A 24,456-nucleotide genomic window follows, 5' to 3' on the forward strand; every position below is an offset into this window, starting at 1 on the left:
TAGTATTCCATTGTGTGTATATATCATAGTTTGTTTATCCATTCTTCTGTTGATGGGCTCGGTTTAGGCTTTGAATAATCACCTTTACTACAACTTTACTACTATAATAGCCACATGAGGATGTAGGCACACTGAGCAGGTGGGGGAGATCTTTAAATGAACAACAACGATAAAAATAAATTTGTAAGGCAGGGGACAGACACAGAATTTTACCCCAGTGAACAACTTCCCCCTGAAAATTGTCTTCTCATATTCATGATCAAAAAAACAAAACAAAACACAAAACGATGAAAAACAGAAATAAGACTTTGTCTATCATGGACATGTATCTTACTCTGAAATAGTCTGGTTTCCATTGTCCCATGCTCGCAGTGTGTCATTGACTAGCTGCAATGTTTTAGGATAATCTTTTGTACAATGAAAATTCTGTGGGATGTAGGCTTACCAGGTGTTAGTTACTCTGTTACACATTGAGGATTGCCACTCACCCTCCAGTTAGATATAAAAGTTGAGTTCCATCAGTCCCCAGGGGTCATGAAAATGATGCGAAGGATCTTTTTCATTAGCCTGCCTACCATACAAGCTTGAATTGATCTATTTTCATTTCAAGATTGACAAAGAGAAAAAATTCAAAGTCTTATGTACTCATAAAACTATTTTCTTTAATAACTATGTACTTTAGGAAGTAGAAGAAATAAATAAATTAAAAAAGCATATGGCTGATATTTTCAATAAAATTACAATAGGATAGTGTTTCTATTAAATAAGAATGACTGTGATAAGGGAGCTCTGGTGGTGTAGAGCCTAAAGCATTTGACTGGTAACCAGAAGGCTGGCTGTTCAAACCCACAGCCAATCCTCAGAAGAAAGACTGGGTAATCTACTTCTACGAGGTACTACCTCAGAAACCCAAGGAGGGGTCTCTATGAGTCAGAATTGACTTGACAGCAGTGAATTTGGTTTTGGTTTCTGGTGATAAGGGGGAAGTGTAATGAAACAAAAAATTTGTTATTCCAGTAGAGATTATATACACATTACAGTGTAGCAGAATTGAAAATGTCAGCAACTTATACAAAGACCTACTTAATGAGAATTTAGAAGTAGAAAGGAAATGAAGAAAAAAGGTAGGGAGTACCAACCTGGATTTCTAAAATAAACTAATATATGCTATCAGAAAAGCAAAAGGAATAGAAATGTTCATTACGGATATAATGTACAGAGCAGATATCATATCCACATATAGTCTGGAGTCTGGAAGTCAAGAGAATTCTTCTGATTTTAAGCCATATAATTCCACTTAAACAAACATCAGCCAAAGGTGCATATTTAATATATGAATTTAAAGACATTTCCAATTTCAGGAAGCTCATTTCCTCTCAGGAATTTTGAATTCCATAAGAAAGTACGTTTTTCTTGTCTCTTTAAGCTGCATGGTCTTTATTTGTGTGTGTGTGTGTGTGTGCACGTGCATGCAAGTGAGAGAGAGAGAGAAACAGAGAATTGGCATAAATTTTCTCTCCTCACGTGGGTCATTTTTTTTTTTACTTCACTATGCATGTGGCCAGGTATAGAGCCAAGATTTCTGGAACCTGAAACACAAGGAATTTTAAGGGCTTTCTTTAAGAAAAATGAAGCAAAGTAAACTATAAAATAAATACTTACTTTGAATGAACAAAGAACTCATAATACAACTTTAAAAGCAGACAATATGCACAAATATTATAAAATTTTCAAAAATAACAATATATTAATGCATTTACTGCCTGGTATTGTTGTTGTTGTTATGTGCCATCGAGTTGACTGCTACTCATAGCAACACTGTGTACAACTGAATGAAACACTGCCCTGTCCTGTGCCAGCCTCACAATCCTTTGCGTACCTGAGCCCATCGTTGCAGGCCCTGTGTCACTCCATCTCATTAAGGGCCTTCCTCTTTTTCATTGACCCTCCACTTTACCAACCATGATATCCCTCTCCAGGGAATGGTCCCTTCTGACAACATGACCAAAGTAGGAGAGATGAAGTCTTGCCATTCTTGCTTCCAAAGAGCATTCTGGCTGCACTTCTTCCAGGACAGATTTGTTAATTCATTTGGCAGTCCATGATACTTTCAGTATTATTCACCAACACCACAACTCAAAAACATCAACTCTTCATTCTTCTTCATTCACTGGCCAGCTCTCACATGCATATAAGGTGGTTGAAAATGCCATGGGTTGCGTTAGGTGCACCTTAGTCTTCAAGGAGACATCTTGGCTCTTCAGCTCTTTAAGGAGATCTTTTGTAACAGATTTGCCCAATGCAATATATATTCTGATGTCTTGACTGCTGCTTCCACTGGTGTTAATTGAGGAGCCACGTAATATGAAATCTTTAACAACCACATTCTTTTCTTCATTTATTGTGATGCTGCTTATTGGTCCAGTTGTGAGGATTTTAATTTTCTTTATGTTGAGATGTAATCCATACTGCAGATTGAAGTCTTCAATCTTCATCAGTAAGTGCTTCAAATCATCTTCACTTTCAGCAAGCAAAGTTGTATTTTCTGTGCATGGCAGATTTTTAATGAGACTTCCTCCAATCCTGATGCCATCTTCTTCTTCATATAATCCAGCATCTTGGGTTATTTGCTCAATTTGCAGATTGAATAAGTATGGTGAAAGGATACAAGCCTAACACACTCCCTTCTTAATTTTAAACCATGCAGTATCACCTTGTTCTGTTTGAACAACAGCCTCCTGGTCTGTACACATTCCTGATGAGCACAATCAAGTGTTCTAGAATTCCCATTCTTCTCACTGTTACCCATAATTTGTTATGATCCAAGAGTCAAATGCTTTTGCATAGTCAATAAAACACAAGTAATCATCTTACTGATATTCTTTGATTTTAGCCAATATCCATCTGACAACAGCAAAGTTATCCCTCATTCTATGCCCTCTTCTGAATCCAGCTTGTATTTCTGGAAGTTTTGTTAATATATTTTTGCAGCCATTGTTGAGTTCTCTTCAGCAAGATTTTACTTGTGTGTGATATTAATGATATTGTTCGATAATTTCCACATTCTGTGAGATCATCTTTCTTTGGAATGGGTACAAATATAGATCTCTTCCAGTCAGTTAGCCAGGTAGTTGTCTTCCAAATTTCTTGGCATAGGCAAGTGAGTGCCTACAGTGTGGCATCCGTTTGTTGAAACATCTCAATGGGTATTCCGTCAATTCCTGGAGCCTTGTTCTTTGCCATTTCCTTCAGTGCAGCTTCAAATTCTTCCTTCAATACCATTGGTTCTTGATCATATGCCACCTCCTGAAATGGATGAACTTAGACTAATCCTTTTAGTATAGTGACTCTGTGTATTATTTACATCTTCTTTTGATATTTCCTGCATCATTCAATATTCTGCTCATACACACTGCTGTTGAGTTGGATCCGATTCATAGCGACCCCTCCTTGGGTTTCCAAGGCGATTATCACTATGGAAGTAGATTCCCTAAACTTCCTTCTGAGGAGTGGCTGGTGGGTTTGAACCTCCAGCCTTCTGGTTAGCAGTCATATAGGCAGTATACCACCAGAGCTCCTATTGTGTCCATAGAATCTTTCAATATTGCAACTCAAGGTTTGAATTTTTTCTTCAGTTCTTTCATCTTGAGAAATGCTGAGCATGTTCTTCCCTTTTGGTTTTCTAACTCCAGGTCTTTGCACATTTCATTATAATAATTGACTTTGTCTTCTTGAACTGCTCTTTGAAATCTCCTATTCAGCTCTTTTATCTTGTCATTTCTTCCCTTTGCTTTAGCTATTCTTCATTCAAAGACAAGTTTCAGAGTCTCATCTGATATCCATGTTGGTCTTTTTTTTTTTTCCTTGTCTTTTCCTGTCTTTCTAATCACCTTTTGCTTTCTTCATGGTTGATATTCTTGATGTCATCCCACAATTGGTATACATTGGTAATAAAATTTAAAGTAAAATATTATTCTGGTATAATTTAAAGCTTACAGAAAAGTTGCAAAACTAGTAAAACAAACTCTATAAACTCTTTACAAAGATTCAATTGTTTACATTTGCATGTATGTATAAGTATTTAATATTTTTTCTGAACCATTTTAGATTAAGTTGGAGATAATGCATCTGTTTATACCTAAATATTTCAATGTATTTTTTCTAATAATAACGTCGTTGATTTACAAATCCACAAAGCAGTAATTAATATCAGGGAAATATTGTTGTTCTACTACAATCTAATAAAAAATCCATACTCAATTTTTTTCTGTATACAGAGATATAATTACCTTAATAGCAATTATTTATAGGTTTGACATCAAATCCATGGTAAAACATTGTGTATTGTGGCCATATCTCTTTATTGTACTTTAATATGGTATTTCCTCATTTTCCATTGTAAGAAGGGACCATTCCCTGGAGAAGGATGTCATGCTTGATAGGGTGGAAGGTCAACAAAAGAGGGGGAGGCCTTCAACGAAATGGATTGACATGGTGGCTGTGATGATGGGCTCAAGTATAGCAGGGATTGTGGGGCTGGTGCGGGATCGGGCAGTGTTTCGTTCTGCTGTGCATGGGGTCGCTATGAGTTGGAAACAATTCAACAGCACTTAACAACAACAACAACATTTCTTTTTAAGATTATATGCTGGTTATTTTGCAAAATATTCTTCAGTCTGAGTTTCTACAGAACTAATGTGATGGTCATGGACATGTGACTCTCACATGTCCCTTTATGGGTGTCTGAGGTGAGTATCATAGTTGATTGACAGACTCTGGTTGCTGCATCTTTGGGTGTGCTATGGCATTCACATCAAGGCCACACTACCCTCACCTGATTCCTGACAGTGACTGAGCACAACAAGGAAGCTGTACTTTGGGTATTCCTGAAAGAAGCAGGACTCTTGTAATGGACAACCTTTGCCTCGGGACTCTCCACTGGTGTGGCTGAGACTTCCTTGGAGTTATATTGAGGGTGATGTTTCTCTATGCAACTTTTCCTTCTTTCTATCATTTCCCAGGTGTTAGAACTGCATTGTGGTCTAAAGGCTCTCCACTTCTCTTCTACTTCCTTATGCTATACTTCTCAAGTGTTTCCCCAATAAATCTATTGAATGTCTAATCCCATCTTGACATCTATTTCTCGGAAGACTAGAAACAACACAGGTGATAATGGACGTGGAGTGGTCTAAGAAAACAGTTGGTAAGAGAAGGTTTGAGACTGATCACTCATATCGAAGCTGTCAAGAAGAATCCTATCCTGAGTGGAATGAGAGGGCACAGTTAGACACTATATTGGGTTTCAGTCCAGTTGCTACAGATTTCACCAATGGTGTTGTGAGGCAATGCTCTTGTGGAGGAACATAACCTAACTAGTGTGATAATTTCAGGCAAATGAAAGATATAGGGAAACAATGACTGGAAGAATAATGGAGTTGGCTGGTTTTTACTATGTTGTATTGACACCATGAATATTGACTGAAGGCAGTTAACAAATACCAAAAAATAAAATATGATTGCTAGCAAAAGATCATTATATCCTGTACTAAGAAACAATAAATGAATAAAAGAATAAACAAATAAATAATATGGAAATGAAAGAAACTTTCTCTACTTAAAAGTTCTCAACCTATCTCCACAGGATAGTGGGAAAGAAAAAAAAATATAATAAATATTAAAATCATACTTTAAATTAAAAACACTTTGTGTTCATTTTCATCCCCTATGAACACATGCTAATATAGAAATACCCACACATAGTTACACATATATGAAATTATGTTTTTGTGTCATCATCTTGGCATTAAATGTGGAAAGTTCTCATTCTTTTCCTCCTTCCATAGAGGTTAGCTTGACTCTCACACTAGCAGTTGTGTCTCTGATGCTCTGAAATGTTCCCTTGGGATGTATAACAACCATTTTCCTTTAAAGACTCAAGTCAATAGCACATAGATAAATGAATTTAGAGCTTGAGAGTTGCAACTGTGCGTTGATCCTAAGATTGTGATGACTTCTTTTAACCAAGGCCCTGGACACTGGACCATATTGCATTCATCCTAGTGTTTTGCTACCCAGAAACTAAGGTATTAAAGGACATACAAAAGAGTCTAGTGACTAGATTTATTTATTTATGGGAATTAAGATAAAGTGGTGAGAGACTTAGAATATATATGAATTGCCTATGATATTCTCAGAAATCCAAGTTTGATTCTATCCACCTATTTTGAAGATAGAGTGTCGTGTGAGGTTGGGTTTCTGTGAAAATTATTTATTTCCCTAGCTTGCAGATTACAATTTAGTGTAATTTATCATGATGATTGGGAATATTTGTTATTTCTCCAACAAAATAGGAATACTTATTTCAATAGTGTTGGAAGCTAGATGTGAATCACCCTCATGACCAGTGAAAATGGGTGACCAGCTAGAGAATAATTCTTGATCATGAGACCAATCGGTTACTCTTGATGATTACATGCCCTCTCTTTAGTTCTAAAAATGAAGGTCTAATTTTTCTTGGTCCATTTCTAGAAAAACTCAATTATTATTATATATCTTCCATCTTGAGTGGCAACACCTATAAGGAGCAAACAATTTTCACATGAGGAGAAGAGCATGACTCTAAAGGACTGATGATGGTCTGGAGAGAAACATTTATGGGCTAGAAGGTTAAAAAACGAGGATAGATAAAAGATGATATCAAAGCTATCTTTTATAAATGGTTATAGTCATGTTTCAATATTACTATTCCAGAAATCCCACCCACACCCTATTGTTGTTGCTGTTATGTGCCGTTGAGTCATACCTGATTCATAGCGACCCCTCCTTGGGTTTCCAAGACAGTAGCACTATGGAAGTAGTTTTCCCAACCCTTCTTCCGACGAGGGGCTGGTGGGTTTGAACTGCCAGCCTTCTGGTTAGTAGTCAAATGCCTTAGGCACTATGCTACCAGAGCTCTTACCCACACCCTAGCATAGCATAAATCAATTTTCCTTGCAGGAAAAATCAAATAATAATGTATTGAAATCAATTTAAATGTGTTTTGATAAAGAAAATCACTTATATTTGTGGTTAACATTTTGATTTGTAACTTAGATCTTTGGGTTCCTTGCAAATGTATTGAAGGTGGTCCTTAAATGGTGTAATAATGAAGGGACTTTCAGTGCTAAAACTATAATCAGAAAAAGAAAATATGAATCTATAAATAGGATGTGTATCTAGTATTTTAAAAATATATTATTCAGAATACTGCACATTTAATACCTGAAAAATATTTCTTCCTTTTCAAATTAAGGGTATCTATGTCCAAGGAGCTCTGGTAGCATAGTGCCTAAGGCACTTGACTGCTAACCAGGAGGCTGGCGGTTCAAACCCACCAGTCACTTCTCGGAAGGAAGTTTGGGCAATCCTACTTCCGTAGTGATAACTGCCTCGGAAACCCAAGGAGGGGTCGCTAGGAGTCGGGGCCAACTCGATGGCAAACAACAACAACAACATGTCCAAGGATGGAGCTCTGGTAGCCAGTGGTTAAGCGCTCAGCTGCTAACCAAAAGGTTGGTAGTTCAAACCCACCAGCCACTCCATGGGGAAAGATGAGGCAGTCTTCTTCTGTAAGATATATAGCACTGCCAACCCTATAGGAAAGTTTTAGTCTGTCCTATAGGATCACTGAGTTGGAATCAATTCAATGGCAATAGAGTTTTGATTGTGCTTCTCTTAATTTGATTACCAGATTCCAACACACAGATATATGGTGAAACATCATAGAAATATGGAGGTGTACTCGCATTAAAAAACCAGTATACCTTTGTTTCTACCCAAAGTAGACATTTTTTCTCTGCAGAAACAAGATACTAGACTAATATTGTCCATGCATGTCTCCAAGAGAAGGTGTAAACCTGCACTCTGTACTGTGATTTATAATGTAATGTATAGACCAAAACAGACAATTGAACATCTGTGTTACAAGAAATGATTCAATGTATTAAAAGAAGAAATAGTTAAAAAAGAACAGTGATCCTATTCGACTCAATTTTACTAACTTGTCACAAATCACTGAAAGAAATATAAATATGTCAGAATTGACTGGTAAGCAATGGATCCAATGTATTAACTATAATTGTGTGTGTGTTTGTGTGTGTGTGTATATATATATATATCTATATATATAGAGAGAGAGAGAGAGAGAGACTCGCACATAAACATATATATTTCTAAATTTATGTTTCTGTTAATGACATATGTAAAAGCAACCAAAAATGTAATGTTCACTGCACACTTAAATTATGAATTTGGCAAGTCTGAAAGACAGAAACTTGATGGAGGTTTAGATCTTCAAGAAAAAAATTATTTTTCATAGTGAAAATACCATACTTTATGCTTTTATCCAAAATGAAAATTAATACACTTTTGAAATTGAAATTCTAAAGCTAAAATGTAACATTATGAACAAACCATTTCCCTTTAGTAGAAAATTGAATGTCAGCTATCAGCTACCAAGTGATTTCAAAGTTTGCAGTCCTCATTTTAAAACCTCCACTCTGTAGTAACTAAGTGAGAAAGTGAATTTCAGTGTTTTTCATGATTTGGGTTGTTTTTCATTATTTGAGAAACCATATCAAACTTGGAAATTAGACAATTTGTATGTTCAGCTCTAATTGTACAATTTTCCAAAAAAGATCTTGACCTAAATGGCTAGGCTTTGAATTCTCTTTGTCTGGAGTTAATATATGTACTTCTCAATTTTTTGATACTCTTTATGTTTACCTAATTATTTTGTGTATATATACTTTTTAACCCCACTTATAGATTTTATTCTTTTGTACTATATATAAGATTTTTAAAAATTAATTAAAATTATGCCTAATTTAATGAGTACTTTAAATAATTGATCTTTCTCTACAAAATTAATGCATTTGTTCTGTTTGTGTCATCTTAATTTTTTCCTACTTTATTTGTATTATCTTTGTTTCTATATTTTTTAAAGTTATTTTTCCTATCAATCTTGAAGATAGTCTGCATTTTTTCTTTTAGTTAGTTCTTCAATGCTTTCCAAGTAATAACACTTAAATTTCAATTTAATAATTCTGAAAGTCATGTACAAAATTTGATTAATTCATCCATTTATTAAAAAACGTTTATTATCTTTTATGTAGCAAGCAAGTGCTTCACTAGAGACATTGGGAGTATAAATATAAATATAAATTGTCCTTAAAATCAATGACTTCATTGAATCGTGGAGGATTCACAAATATGAGTTTTCATAGTACCATGAGGTAAATATAATAAAAGAGGTTAATTATTTCAGCAAATAGATTATTTATCTATAAACCTAGCTCTTTGTGGTTACCATATTTTAAGACGATTTAGGGGATGAGTCACGATCACATCTAGGAGACAGTTTAATCTTCCTGCAAGAAGGAGTTGCTGGAAGAAATAATAATGAGAAGGAATTAGCTATATTTGATGGGGAGGAGGTAAAGGGGAGTGACTCAGACCAGTGAAAAGATAGAGGACCACTCATCACACAACCAAGAACATCACTGAGATGTGAGTATGAAATAACAAACAGCAGCAAGCCACAAGACGGAATGCTGTTCCTCCCGTTCTGATCTGTCAGAATTCTGACTCGGCTCCAGGTTTAAGAGCATTTGTCTTTTCCTCATAGCGGTTTTTCCTGGTTTACTAGGTCAGGTCCACTGGTGCTTGTGTGGGACCCTATGTAACTCTAAGATTTGGTGATGACATGAGAAGAATTCTTGAAGGGCATAGTTTTTAATATGTTCAACCCGTGTTGCTCAACATTTCCCAAAGTGTCACTTGATAAATCAGATTTGTTTTCCTTTGATGTCACTTTCTAAAATACAGTTTTCATGGAACTCTATTCCCTATCAGATAATGATGTTAAGATAGTCTATTTTATATTGGATGAAAGGTTGACTATTTCTTCTGATGGGACACAGGAGAGCATTCCTCTGGTGGCATTTAATTACTTTCTACTGAATTATTTTGTAAGCATTGCCAAAATGGCTTTCACCAGAGAAGAAAATAAAAATATGGATATTGAGCATTTAAAATATGGTAGGGTGTTTCATATGTTACCTCATTCAGTTTTCTCAGAAATACAACTACTATTATTATTTTAAAATAAATTATAATATACATACAAAATGTGTATTTTGTGAATTCTTACAGCCTGAAACCCATACACTCCACAAGTAGATCAAGGAGGAGAATAATTCCATCACCCCACAGGACACCTTTACATCATGCTTCCTTCAGTTATCACTCTCTCCCTAGTGGAGAAGCCACTGTTCTGTTTCTTATAGCACAGAGTAGTTTGACCCATTTCTGTATTTTATAAAAATGGAATCAAACATTACATTTTTACAAAATAATATTATGTTTATGAGATTCATCCATAGCAATGCAATTAGTTGTGGATTGTTTATCCTCTTAGTTACATCAAATTCTGTTGTGGGAAGTTGCCAGAATGTATTTACCAATTTCTAATATGATGGGAATTTAGGTACTTTCCTGTTTTAGACTGTTGAAAATAGTCGAAATGCTTCAATAATCATTCTAATCTATGTTTTCTGGTGAATGTACATATATATTTTTTGGAAATGAAACTGTTGGTTATGAATATGTTCATTGATACAAGATATGACAAATATAGTTGTTTCTGTTTACACTCCCACCAGTAGTGTATAAAAACTCTAGTTGTTTTTGTCCTCTATGCCACTCCTCGGAAGGAAGGTTGGGCAATCCTACTTCCATAGCGATACTGCCTCGGAAATCCAAGGAGGGGTCGCTACGAGTCGGGGCCGACTCCACGGCAAATAACAACAACAACATGTCTTTGATATTTTTGGTCTTTTTCATTTTAACTACTTTGTTTGGTATGTAGTTTTGTGCCATGAAAAAATCAATTTGCATTTATTTCCCTGGTACGGACAAAGTCAAGATCTATTTAAGCTTATTGGCATTTTTATTCCTTTTTTGTGGAGCATGTTTTTAAACCCTTTTCTCTTATTATATTCTTATTGATGTTCGATGAGTGATTTATATACACTGGGTATATTTTTTGTTGGAGATATGCATTGTGAATATTTATTTTCTATTCTGTGACTTAGAGCCTTTGAGTAGAACAAATTGTGAATGTCTTTGACTGCTAACCTAAATTTGAAAGGATCAAGTCCACCCAGGGTTGTCCCAAAAGAAAGACCATTGGGAAATCAGCCAATGAAAACCCTATCATAGTTCTACTCAGATACACATGGGGTTGCCGTGAGTTGGAATTGACTCCACAGCAACAGGTCACTCTGGTTTACTTTTTCATTCTTTTTACAGTGTATTTTCACTAAAAATTTTAATTTAATTCAATCTGTGTTTTCTTTATAGTTAGTACTTTTTATGTGCTTTTTGAAATCACTGTCTACTCCAAATATCAGAGTATGTATGTTTTGCCTTTCACTTTTAGACTCTAATATTTTTCTGGAATTTATCTTACATATAATATGACTTAGAGGTCAAGATGTTTCCCCACATGCACATCTAGTTGACCCAGCAATAATTACCAAAATTTTTATCAATAATTTCAGTGTTTCTCTATAATCTGCAGTATTTCCTTTATCACAAATTAGGCATCTGACTGTGTGTCTCAGAACTTGGCTTCTGGACTCTGTAATATTCTGTATTTTATCCATATATAAAAAAAGGATGGGTAATTTGAGTTGTAAGGAAATGACACAATTTTTAACTTAGAGATTTCTTAGAGAAATTGAGAGGTCAAAAAGTCTGGGACAGTTTTAATGAGTTCACAAAATTAGTTCTAGGAATCAGATGTTCTACTTAAAAAATTGGTGGCATTTCTTCCATCACTTGACAATGTTTCTATGGAAAATATGATACATCATTTTCTATCTCTAGTAATTATTAGGGAAGGTAGTTAATGAAAGGCAATTGGAATGTTTGTGAAATCCGGCCATAAAGAGTTCCATTCATCTTAGTAAGTAAAAAGCTTACATACTTTTTATGTTGGCTTGGAGCCTGCCAGCTAAATGATAACAGTAGTACCATGAATTTTGCCATGGAGTCAATTCTGCCTCAGGGCAACCTCGTAAGTTACAGAGTAGAACTGTGCTCCCCAGGGTTTTCTTGGCAACAATCCTTACAGAAGCAGTTGACTAGGCTTTTATTTTCTATGGTACTGCTGAGTGAGTTCAATACACCAACTGAAGCACAACTTTTTCTGCCACTCAGGGACTTAACTTGCAATCAGCTTCAATTCCTGTCTCCTACTGATTCTCATTTTGCTTACCAGGTGGGCAGTGAGACTACATATCATGAAATTCATTTGTTTTTCTTTTCTTCTTCCACCATTATGCCATGAGAAAGAGGGCTCTGACTTCCACACTGTTTGATATGTTTTCCAAACATCATAGAATTTATACTTAACCCTCGGTATACTTGTTATATTTTTATTATTTACTTTCCAATCAAGACTAAGAGCTTATTCTAAGGAGAAATTTTAAACAATCTGACAAATGCATATATACCAAGATGGAAGAAGGGCAAAGATGGCACATCTTTAAAAGTGAGATAACTGAATCAAGATCCTTACACTGGATTTTGAGATTCACAGGTCCATTAAAAAGAAATGATATTTCCAAAATGTTTACAGCAAATCCTGGATACAGTAAGCAAAAATAAATACAGTTGTCAAACATGAATAAGAATAAAAATGCATCATCATTTCTATTGGGTCTGTCATGAGAACTGGGACATAGCATGTGATCAATAAAAATGTCTTGAATGATTGATGAGTTAATAAATAATACCACATAAGCATAAAACTTATTTGATGCCACTCAAAAAATACTTGTTTGATCATTAAAGTATATTATGGAATTAAAAATGGGAAGGGGGTAGAGGCAATGATTATATCTCTACTTTATCTTCTTTTCTCATTCTAGGAAAACACATACATTTTAAGCTATTTAATGATCATAAAAGCCTGATCATGTTAATATTGAACCAAACTGACTTCACACCAGCCTCATTCATTCTGAATGGAGTCCCAGGACTGGAGGACATGCACATCTGGATTTCCTTCCCATTCTGCTCTATGTATGTTGTGGCTATGTTAGGCAATTGTGGACTCCTCTATCTTATCCATTATGAAGACTCTTTACACAGGCCTATGTACTACTTCTTGGCAATGCTTTCCCTAACAGACCTTGTCATGTGCTCTAGTACAATCCCTAAGGTCCTCATCATTTTCTGGTTCCATGTCAAGGAAATTGGCTTTGATGAATGCCTGGTCCAGATGTTCTTCGTCCACACCTTTACAGGGATGGAGTCTGGGGTGCTCATGCTTATGGCCCTAGACCGCTATGTGGCCATTTGCTACCCCCTGCATTACTCAACAATCCTCACTAATCCTGTAATTGCAAAGGTTGGGCTTGCCACCTTTCTGAGAGGTGTTATATTTGTCATTCCCTTTACTTTCCTCACCAAGCGACTACCCTATTGCAAAGGCAACATAATTCTTCATACCTACTGTGACCACATGTCTGTGGCCAAATTATCCTGTGGAAATGTCAAGATCAATGCCATCTATGGTCTGATGGTTGCTCTCCTAATTGGGGGTTTTGACATCTTGTGCATCACAATCTCCTATACCATGATCCTCCGGGCAGTGGTCAGCCTCTCATCGGCAGATGCTCGACAGAAGGCCTTTAGCACCTGCACTGCCCACATCTGTGCCATTGTTTTCTCCTACAGTCCAGCTTTCTTCTCTTTCTTTTCCCACCGTTTTGGGGGCCACACAATTCCCCCATCTTGCCACATTATTGTGGCCAATATTTATCTGCTTCTGCCACCCACTATGAACCCTGTTGTCTATGGGGTGAAAACCAAGCAGATACGAGACTGTGTTCTACAGATTCTATCAGGTTTTAAGGACACCAAGTCCCACAGCATATGAGTACATATTTGCAAGGTATAGGAAGAGACTGAAGGATTACTCCTGTCTGTTTAGGCAGGAGCTGAGAAAACATTTCTGGTAGTATTATTGGCCATGGCAAGAGAGTGTGTTAAATAGAGCATTCCCAATAAGTATTTTGAGAATCTTAACATTACTGAAAAGCCCAATACACTATGAGTTTGTCATCTCCTTGCCCCAGTGAAGAACTGCTGTCATTAACCAAATTTTCATTTAAAACAACATAATGGGTCAATTTTCCATTAAAAAAATGAATAAGGTTGATGGAAATGATTTGGGGTTTGATTATTATGTTCTAGTCTTTTTTTTTTTCCAATTAATGATTGTAATTTGTAGATTTATCATAAGTTGTTAATTTCGTCTACTAAATATGTGTTATAATGCCAGGGCCCTGGACAGGTAGGAGGGTGTGTGGCAGCTCAGGCCTTCTGGAGTGGCTTTTTTTAAGGCTGGGCCCCCAGGCAAGTAAGGGACAGGTGAAGAAGTAAACAGAGCAATTGGGACAAGTAAGGGAGATGAATAATTCTGTCAGTATGTCATCCTGTGGTGGCTTCCATGTTGCTGTGAGGCTGGAGGCTATGCCATTGGTGTTGCAAAATGCCAGCAGGGTTACCCATGGTGGACAGGTTTCAGTGGATCTTCTAGACTAAGGCAGACTCAGAAGTAGGAAGAGGCCATCCACTTTTCAAACAATTGGCCAGTGAACACCTTATAAATAGCAGTGAAACACTGTCTGATATATTACTGAAAAACTTAATCAATAGCCCTGAAACATTGTCCGATAGTACCAGAAGATGAGCCTATCAGATCGGAATCACTCAAAATATGACTGGAGAAGACATGACTCCTCAGAGTAGAAATGACCTTAATGATACGAATGGAGTAAAGCTCTCAGGCCCTCCATTGGCTGACATGGCACAATTCAAAATGAGTAGAAATAGCTGCAAACATTCATTGATAATTGGAACATGGAATGTATGAAGTATAAATCTAGGAAAACTGGAAATGAAATGGAACACATAAAGATCGATGTTATAGGCATTAGTGAGCTGAAATGGACGGTTTTGGGCCATTTTAAATCAGAAAACCATATGATCTACTATGCTGGGAATGACAAATTGAAAAGGAATGGTGTGGCATTAATTGTCACAAAGACTGTTTCAAGATCTGCCCTGAAGTACAATGTTGTCAGTGACACTATATGCCTAAAAGGAAGACCAGTTAATACTACTATTATTCAAATCTGTGCACCAACCACCAAAGCAAAATATGAGGAAATTGAAGGTTTCTACCAACTTCTGCAGTCTGAGATTGATTGAGAGTGCAATCAAGATGCATTGATTATCATTGGTGACCGGAATGCAAAAGTTAGAAACAAAGAGGAGCTACTGATAGTTGGAAAATATGGCCTTGGTGATAGATATAACACTGGAGATCGCATGATAGAATATTTCAAGACCAACAACTTATTCATTGAAAATACCTTTTTTCAACAACATAAATGGTGGCTGTATAAGTGGACTTCTCCAGATGGAGTACACTGGAATCAGATTGACTACATCTGTGGAAAGGAGTGATGGAGAAACTCAATATCTTCAGCCAAAACAAGGCCAGGAGCTGACTGTCGAACAGACAATCCATTGCTCGTATGCATGTTCAAGTTGAAGTTGAAGACTATTAAAACAAGTCTACAAGAACCAAAATATGACCTTCAATATATCCCTCCTGAATTTAGAGACCATCTAAAGAACATATTTGATGCAGTGAATGTCAATGACCAAAACCCAGAGGAATTGTGTTATGGCATCAAGAACATCATCTATGAAGAAAGCATGAAGTCATTAAAAAAGACAAGAAAGGAAGAAAAGACCAAAACGGATGTCAGAAGAGACTCTGAAACTTACCCTTGAGTGGAGTCTTTAATCTTCATCAGTAAGTGCCTCAAGTCATCCTCACTTTCATCAAGCAAAGTTGTGTCATCTGCATGTTGTAGGTTGTTAATGAGTCTTCCTCCAATCCTGATGCCATGTTCTTCATATAATCCAGCTTCTCGGATTATTTGCTCAGCATAAAAATTAAGTAAGTATGGTGAAAGGATACAACCATGACATACTCCCTTCTTGATTTTAAAACATGCAGTATCCCCACGTTCTGTTTGAACAACAGCCTTTTGATCTATGTATAGGTTCTTCATGAGTACAATCAAGTGTTCTGGAATTCCCACTCTTCTCAATGTTATCCGTAATTTGTTATGATCCATACAATCAATAAAACATAAATAGACATCTTTCTAGTATTCTTTGTTTTGAGCCAAGATCCATCTAACAACAGCTAAGATATCCCTTGTTCCATGTCCTTTTCTGAATCCAGCTTGCATTTCTGGAAGCTCTCTGTCAATATGGGAGCTCTGGTGGCATAGTGCTTTAGGTATTTAATTGCTAACCAGAAGGCTGGTGGTTCCAACCCAACACTCACTTCTCGGAAGGAAGATTGGGCAATCTACTACTTCTGCTGATACTTCCTAGGAAGCCCAAGAAGTGGTCTCTATGAGTAGAAACCTACTCCATGGCAGTGAGTTTGGTTTGGGTTTATTTATTACTTTTAACTAATTTATATCACTTGTTTCAAAATATATAATTTGGAGATATAAAATTTTAACTGAAAATATTTATCTCTTGGATCCACAATTAGGGTTATTTCTACTTTACACCAACTCTTATAATAATAGTACAACAAAGCTTTTGACTTCTAACACTACAATAAACCTTTGCATGAATTACCTAATGAGTAATATGCCTCTTACTACAATTAATTAGATCTTTTGCTTTGTTAACATAGCTTTAACATAAAATATAGTGGGTGTAAATCAGAGAGATTGCGTTGAAATGCATGTTTCACTAACCATCAGTTTCCTGATGGAAATAAGAATAATATATCTTTCTTGTAGGATCTTTATGTAAGTAAATGTAAGAAAGCTGCTGGTTTTCTCTGTGTATCTTTTTTTCCCCCTTTGGAACATAATAACTGCTTATAAATAATAGCTATTAAGCAATCAGCAGAGGCATCCAGGTAAGGGGAGGGACCCAGGCCCCAAGCCCAAGTGGCAGGAAAAGCAGAGGGGAAAGGAAAGGAAAGCCAGGGTGTGCAGGACAGAGTGAGCAAGTGACAGGGATCATGGTAAGGGGAGGGTGGAGAGTATTCAAACAGCCAAGGGAAACAAACTTGTCTGTCGGTTTGTCATGTTCTGGGAGCATGTTGCTGTGAGGCTTGAGGCTGTGCCACCAGTGTTTCAAATGCCAGTTGGGTTGCACGTGGTGCACAGGTTTTGGTGTGGCTGGCAGATTGAGACAGACTAGGAAGAAAGAAGAGGCCATCCACTTCTCAAAGAGTATGCCAGGGAAAACCTTATCAAGAGCAGAGAAACACTGTCTGTTACATTACTAGGCAACGACATGAATAGCCCAGAAACACTGTCTGATATAGCGCAGGACGATGAGCCACTTAGGTTTGAAGGCTCTCAAAATAGGACTGGGAAAATGCTGGATCATCAAAGCAGAACCAACCTTACTGATAGGGATAAAGTAAAGCTTTTGAGACCTACATTTGCTGATGTGACACAACTCAAATTGAGGAGAAACAGCTGAAGACATCCATTAATAATCAGAACATGTAATGTACAAACTATTAAGCTAGGAAAACTGGAAGTTGTCAAAAATGAAACGGAATGCTTAAAGATTGATATCCTCACAACTGGACCTATAACCAGCATCATGATGTTATTGTTGTTGTTGTTATGTGCCGTGGAGTCAGACCTGACTCATAGCGACCCCTCCTTGGGTTTCCGAGGCAATATCACTACAGAAGTAGATTGCCCCATCTTTCTTCCGAGGAGTGGCTGGTGGGTTTGAACTGCCAGCCTTCTGGTTAGCAGTCAAGTGCCTTAGGCACTACGCTACCAGAGCTCCCAGCATCATGATAAATGGAGAAAATACTGAAATTGTCAAAGACTTCATATTGCTTGGTTCTACAATTGATGCCAATGGAAGCAGCAGTCAGGACATTAGACAACTTATAGCACTGGGCAAGTTGGCTGCAAGGGACCTCTTTCGAGCACTGAGGAGCAAGGATGTCTCCTTGAGGATTAAGGTGTGCCTGACACAAGCCATGATATTTTCAATCACCTGGTATGCGTGTGAGAGCTGGACAATGAATAAGGAAGACCAAAGAATTGATGCTTTTGCATTGTGGTGCTGGCAAAGAATGCTGAAAGTACCGTGGACTGCTAAAAGAACTAACAGATCTGTCCTGGAGGAAGTGCAGCCGGTATGCTCCTTGGAAGCAAGAATGGCCAGACTTCATCTCACCTACTTTGGTCATGTTGTCAGAAGGAACCATTCCCTGGAGAGGGATGTCATTCTGGGTAAGGTGGACAGTTGATGAAAGAGGGGAAGGCCCTCAACAAGATGGATTGACACAGTGTCTGTGATGATGGGATAAAGTATAGCAAGGATCATGGAGCTGGCATGGGACTGGGTGGTGTTTTGTTCTGCTGTGCACAGGGTCACTATGAGTCAGACATGACTTGACGGCACCTAACAACAACAACAACATTGCATAAGAGTAAGGCATAAAAGGGCTAGTTAAGATCTCCACACAGATCTAGCTAACTGGAAATTATGTGCATGTACAGAGGATCTCCAAGAAGACCCAGAAGAATATAAAAGCCCATGCAGACTGGGGACCTGGCTGAACTTGGAATGAGCTCTCCAACCCATATCAGATTCATCAGTAGAAGATAGATACTGTGGTAGTCGACTTTGTGTGTCAACTTGGCTGGGCCTGGTTGAGTGGCTGGGCAGGTGGTGGTAGTTATTCCCCATAATGAGACTGACAATCAACTCCATGATGGGATCTACCACAAGCAGCTGAGTAGCTGCCGTTGGGATGTGGTCTGCTTCCCGTATATAAGGAGAAGCCTTGGGGATAGTTTCTAGCTTATGGCATGCTTGGACCCTGCAGGTAGCCATGTCATTCATTGTTCAGCAGCCTGCTGTGTTCTGTCGACCTTGGGACTTACAATGGACTTAAATTAATGGCCTGCCGTGTGATTTGCTAACATCGGGACTGTGTCATTTGTCAATCTTGGGCTTCTCAGCCTCAGCAGCCAACAGCTGTCTGGGTGAAGAAAAGCCTCTAGTTTAAGTGGGCTGGGAGCTGGAGGCAGAGCTGAAGCCCAAGGCTGAGAGGCTTTCACCCAGAGCCTGGTACTTTGAACTTGGACTTAAAGCCTCCAAATTGTAAGAATAAACTCCTGTTTGTTAAGGCCATTACATTTGTGGTATATGTTCTTGTCAGGGCAGCATTAGGTAACCAAAACAGAATATGGTACTGAGAGAGCGGGGTGTTGCTCTGACAGATACTTAAAATGTGGAAACAGGGGTGGAGTGTGTCCTTGACCCAAGAACCTGGCAGAGAGACCCCAGCATATGGCATGAGAGACAGCAGAAGCATAACCAAGAGACCAGCATGAGAGACAGCAGTAGCAGACCCCAGAGAACAGCATTAAACAGCAACAGGCTTACCAGCCCATGGAGGAGAAAGCTGGGTGCCATTGGGTAGATGGCTTTCTGGCAGAGTGGGTTGCCTTTGAGTGTTAATTGGTAGAGAAGAATGGCATGAAATGGAATAGCAGGATGATCGGCCCATGAAGGAAGAGAGCTAAATATCCTTTGGGGCAAGAAGATTCCTGGCAGAGTGGGTTGCCCTGGGGTATTAATTGGCAGAAGCAGAGACCAAGGAAATGGAAGCAGAGATGCCTCAGCCTGAAAGTGTAGGACCATGGCTTTGGGGGTGGAATGACCACAGCCCCCTAGGTTTCAAAGAACCAGGCCTTCACCAACTTGGTTCTGGAGTGTGGGCTGCTTGTTCATGTGAGCCAGTGGGATGGAGCCATAGCCACTGCCCAAGAGTGAAGGGGCAGGGCTGCCATGCCCAAGAGGGAGAGGAATGGGGCTGCCAGGCCAAGGGGGTGAGGTCGCCACTTAGAAGAACTAGGGGACTGGAGCCACCCACTGAGGAGATCTGTACAGATGCCAACCACTGAAGATCTGTACAGGTGCCAAGTTGACAAGGGGTGGAATTGTGGTAGTTCAATTTGTGTGTTAACTTGACAGGGCCTGGTTGAGTGCCTGGGCAGCTGGTGGTAGTTATTTCCCATAATGAGACTGACAATCAACTCCATGATGGGATCTACCACAAGCAGGACCTCCTTTGGGTTGTGGTCTGCTTCCTGTATATTAGGAAAAGGCTTGGGGGAGAGTCTCGAACTTACGGCATGCTTGGACCCTGCATGTAGCCCTGTCATTGTTGAGCAGCCTGCCATGCTCTACTGACCTTGGAACTTACAATGGACTTAAATTAATGGCCTGCCATGTGGTTTGGTAACATTGGAACTGTGCCATTTTATTTGTCAACCTTGGGTTTCTCAGCCTCAGCAGCCAACAGCTGTCTGGGTGAAGAAAAGCCTCTAGCTTCAGTGGGCTGGGAGCTGGAGGCAGAGCTGAAGCCCAAGGCTGAGGGGCTTTCACCCAGCCCCCAGAGCATGGCACTTTAAACTTGGACTTAAAGCCTCCAAATTGTAAGAATAAATTCCTGTTTGTTAAGGTCATTCCATTTGTGGTATATATTCTTGTCAGAGTGGCATTAGGTAAGCAGAACAGATGCCTTATGTTGGAACACAACCTCTGTCCAAGTCATTGGTGGACCACTGATCTATGCAGACAGTAGCACTATCTTTAGCAAGAAGGCTGAAAAATAATATGAATAAAAATATTGAACTTAAACACCAGAGACTGCACACCACAGGGAGGACAGATTAAGTATAATTTATTACTAAAAGAGCAAATGAGTAAAGGTCTTCAGAAAAAATTCCTACAAAATATTTTTCAACAAAATTTAAAGATATGTCTATACTCCTAAAAGATATCTTATATGTAAGGGAAAAAAAATCAGTCAATAGAAAGTAACTCTTAGCCTAAATAATACATTTATCTGACAAAAGATCTAAAGCAGCTATTTATAAATAGGTCACAATTATTAAAGGAAGTAATGTTTAAACAATAAAATTTAAACATGATGTCCATGACTTATTAAATAGGGATTCTCAACAAGGAAACAGAAATTATAAAAATGAATCAAACAACATCAGTCATCATCTACCTCACTTGAAATTACACTCCTTAAAAATTGGGGACCATGTTATCTGATGCTTTTTATGTTACTCCTAAACTTTCTTGGAAAGAACGAAGTACTCAATTATGTTATTTAAGCAGAGACATGTAAAACATATACACATAAAAGAAGAAATGAATGGGTTTGAGAAGGTTGCAACATCCTCTACTTAAGTCAACTTGTTTCCCACAGGGCCTTACACAGAAAGAAAATCTGCAATAAATATTAAAATCATTAGCCTTCATTTAAAATAGCTCATTTTTATACATTTATTCTAATCTTTCGCAGTATATACATGCTCTCTCTCTCTCACACACACAGAGGTAAATACACATAGGAGATCCGTCATTTGGTAATTTCTGTATCATCATCTGGACAGTAAATTGGAAGCCTCTCACTCTTTTCCATAGAGGTTAGCTTCATTCCCACACCAGTTGCTGTGTCTCTAATGCTCTGCAATGTCTTGTGGGATATATAACAAACATTTCTCTTTAAATGTCCAGGTCCGTAGTACAGAGATCAAAGATATTAGAGTTTGATGATTGTGCATGAGTATTTATCCTAGGATTGTGATTTTTTTTTTTTTTAACAAGGCTCTGGACACTGGACCATATTGTATCCAGCTCACTATTTTGCTATCTGGAAACTCAGGTATTAAAGAACATACAAAAGAGCACTAGGGACAGGATTTTATTTTTTTAGGTTGTAATACAGAGTAAAGAGAAACTTTGAATGTATAGGAATTGCTTATGATATTTCCAATCATACAGATTTGGTTTCATCCACTCAGCTTGAAGATAGAAATATCCTGTGAGGTTGGGTTTTCTTAGCAAATGTTTATTTCTTTCTCAGATTATAATCAGTGTAATTTATCATGTTGATGAGGAATATTTGTTATTTTCCTAACCAAATAGGAATCATTAGTTGCATAGTGATGGAAGTCAGGTATAAGTCAAGTCCATGACAAGGGAAAACAAAAATAGCTAGGGAATAGCTCTTGATCATGAGACCAATGGTCAGATTACTCTTACTGTTTACCTGCCCTCCACTTGCTCCTCAAAATTAGATATAATTTTTCTTGGTTAATTTCTAGAAAGAATTACATGTGTTTTATCCATTCTAGATAGCAACACCTACCCAGAGTAATCGATAGTCATATGGAGAGAAGAAGATGGATCTTAAAGCTTAAGAGTTGCAGTGAGAAAACAAATTTATTGCATGTGGGGTTTGAAGATGCACATAGGCAACATATAATATGAAGTTGAGCTCTATAAAAGGTGATATTGCATGTTGATATTACTATTCCATTATCCTTGTTCATATCACAATATAATATTAGTCATTTTTTCTTGCAGGTGAAATTAAATTATAATGTATTGAAATAATTTCAAAGTTGTTTTAGAAAAAAAAAATCTAACATAATTTACAATTAATACCATATTATTTTATTATAAACTTGCATCTTTGAGCATTTTTCAACATATTCAGTTGGAATCTAAACTTAATGTATGCAATAAGGCCCTCTTAGTAATAAATTAGCTGTATCTATAAAAGATTGTTGTCCTCAGGTGCTGTGGAGTTGGCACTGACTCATAGGGACCCTATATACAATAGAATGAAACACTGCCCAGTCCTGCCCCATCCTCACAATACTTACTATGTTTGAGCCCATTGTTGCAGCCACTGTGTCAATCCATCTCGTTGAGGATCTTCCTCTTTTTCAGTGGCTCTCGATTTCACCAACCAAGGTCTCCTTCTCTAGGGACTGGTTCTTCTGAAAACATGTACAAAATATGTGAGGCAAAGTCTCACCATCTTTATAGCCAAACAGCATTCTGGCTGTACTTCTTCCAGGACAGATTTGTTCATTTGTCTGGAAGTACATGGTACATTCAATATTCTTCCCAACACCATGATTCAAATGCATCAACTATTCTTTGATCTTCCTTATTCATTGTTCAGCTTTTGCATGAAATGAGGTGAATGAAAATACCATGGCTTAGGTCAGTTGCATCTAAGTACTCAAAGTGACATGTTTGCTTTTTAACTCTTTAAACAGGACTCTTGTAGGAGATTTTTCTAGAGAAAAATATAATTTGATTTCTTGACTACTGCTTCCATAAGTGTTGATTTTGGATCCAAGTAAAATGAAATCCTAGACAATTTCAACCTTTTCTTCATTTATCAAGGTATGTTTTATTGGTCCAGTTGTAAGGATTTTTATTGTCTGTTAAAGTGTAATCCATACTGAAGGCTGTAACAATTTGAAAAGTCTTTGATTTTTATTGGTATGCACTTCAAATCCTCTTCACTTTCAGCAAGCAAAGTTGTGTCATCTGCATATCAAGATCTGTATCGTTATTAACATTTAAATTAGACATCATAATAAAAACATGATCAAAAAGATCATAACATAATGATAATTGATTACAAGCCTATGAAGATTGAATCTATGTTTTTTTGATTTATAATAATGTAGGCACAACATCTATGATTGAACCTGTGACATTGTTGTTGTTGTTGGGTGCTGTCAGGTTATTTTCAACTCGTAATGACCTCATGTCAATAGAACGGCCCATTGGGTTTTCTAGGCTGTAATTTTTACCTCAAGGAGCCCTGGTGGAGCAGTAGTTAAGCATTCGGCTGCTAACCGATTATGAGGATGGTGCAGGACCAGGCAGTGTTTCATCCTGTTGTATGTAGGGTCACTATGAGTTGGAACCAACTCCATGGCCACTAACAATAACAGGGAAAGTTAAATACTGACATTCACAGTGTATATTTCTCTCTTTTGTAGTTGCTTGGCTTTAGCTGGGTTGTTAGCATTTCTGTATAGCAGTTTTCACACTAAAATAATGGTGTAATAAGCTACCTTGTTGTTGTTGTTGTTATGTGCCATCGAGTCAGACCCGACTCATAGCGACCCCTCCTTGGGTTGCCCAGGCAGTAGCACTACGGAAGTAGATTGCCCAACCTTCCTTCCGAGGAGTGGCTGGTGGGTTTGACCAGCTTTCTGGTTAGCAGTCAAGTGCTTTAGGCATTATGCTCCCAGAGCTCCCAATAAGCTACCTTATACATTTTAAATGAAAATTAAATATTTATATATACATGAATATATTATATTATATATGTGTGTTGTTGTTGTTGTTAAGTGCCGTCGAGTCGTTTCCGACTCATAGCGACCCCATGCACAGCAGAACGAAACACTGCCCGATCCCGCA

At 37.7% G+C, this 24,456-nt stretch overlaps 1 protein-coding gene across 1 annotated transcript; it reads left to right on the plus strand.

Moving 5' to 3' along the window:
- Positions 1 to 13,021: 13,021 nt before the first annotated feature.
- On the plus strand, positions 13,022 to 13,987 carry LOC103208481 (olfactory receptor 52N4). Its single transcript, XM_007954194.1, has one exon. It carries the CDS (start codon positions 13,022 to 13,024, stop codon positions 13,985 to 13,987), a length of 966 nt encoding a protein of 321 aa, XP_007952385.1.
- Positions 13,988 to 24,456: the final 10,469 nt, after the last annotated feature.

Source organism: Orycteropus afer, unplaced genomic scaffold (assembly GCF_000298275.1).
Source record: "Orycteropus afer afer isolate SDZICR_OR568_19922 unplaced genomic scaffold, OryAfe1.0 scaffold00014, whole genome shotgun sequence".
Taxonomy (NCBI): Eukaryota; Metazoa; Chordata; class Mammalia; order Tubulidentata; family Orycteropodidae; genus Orycteropus; species Orycteropus afer.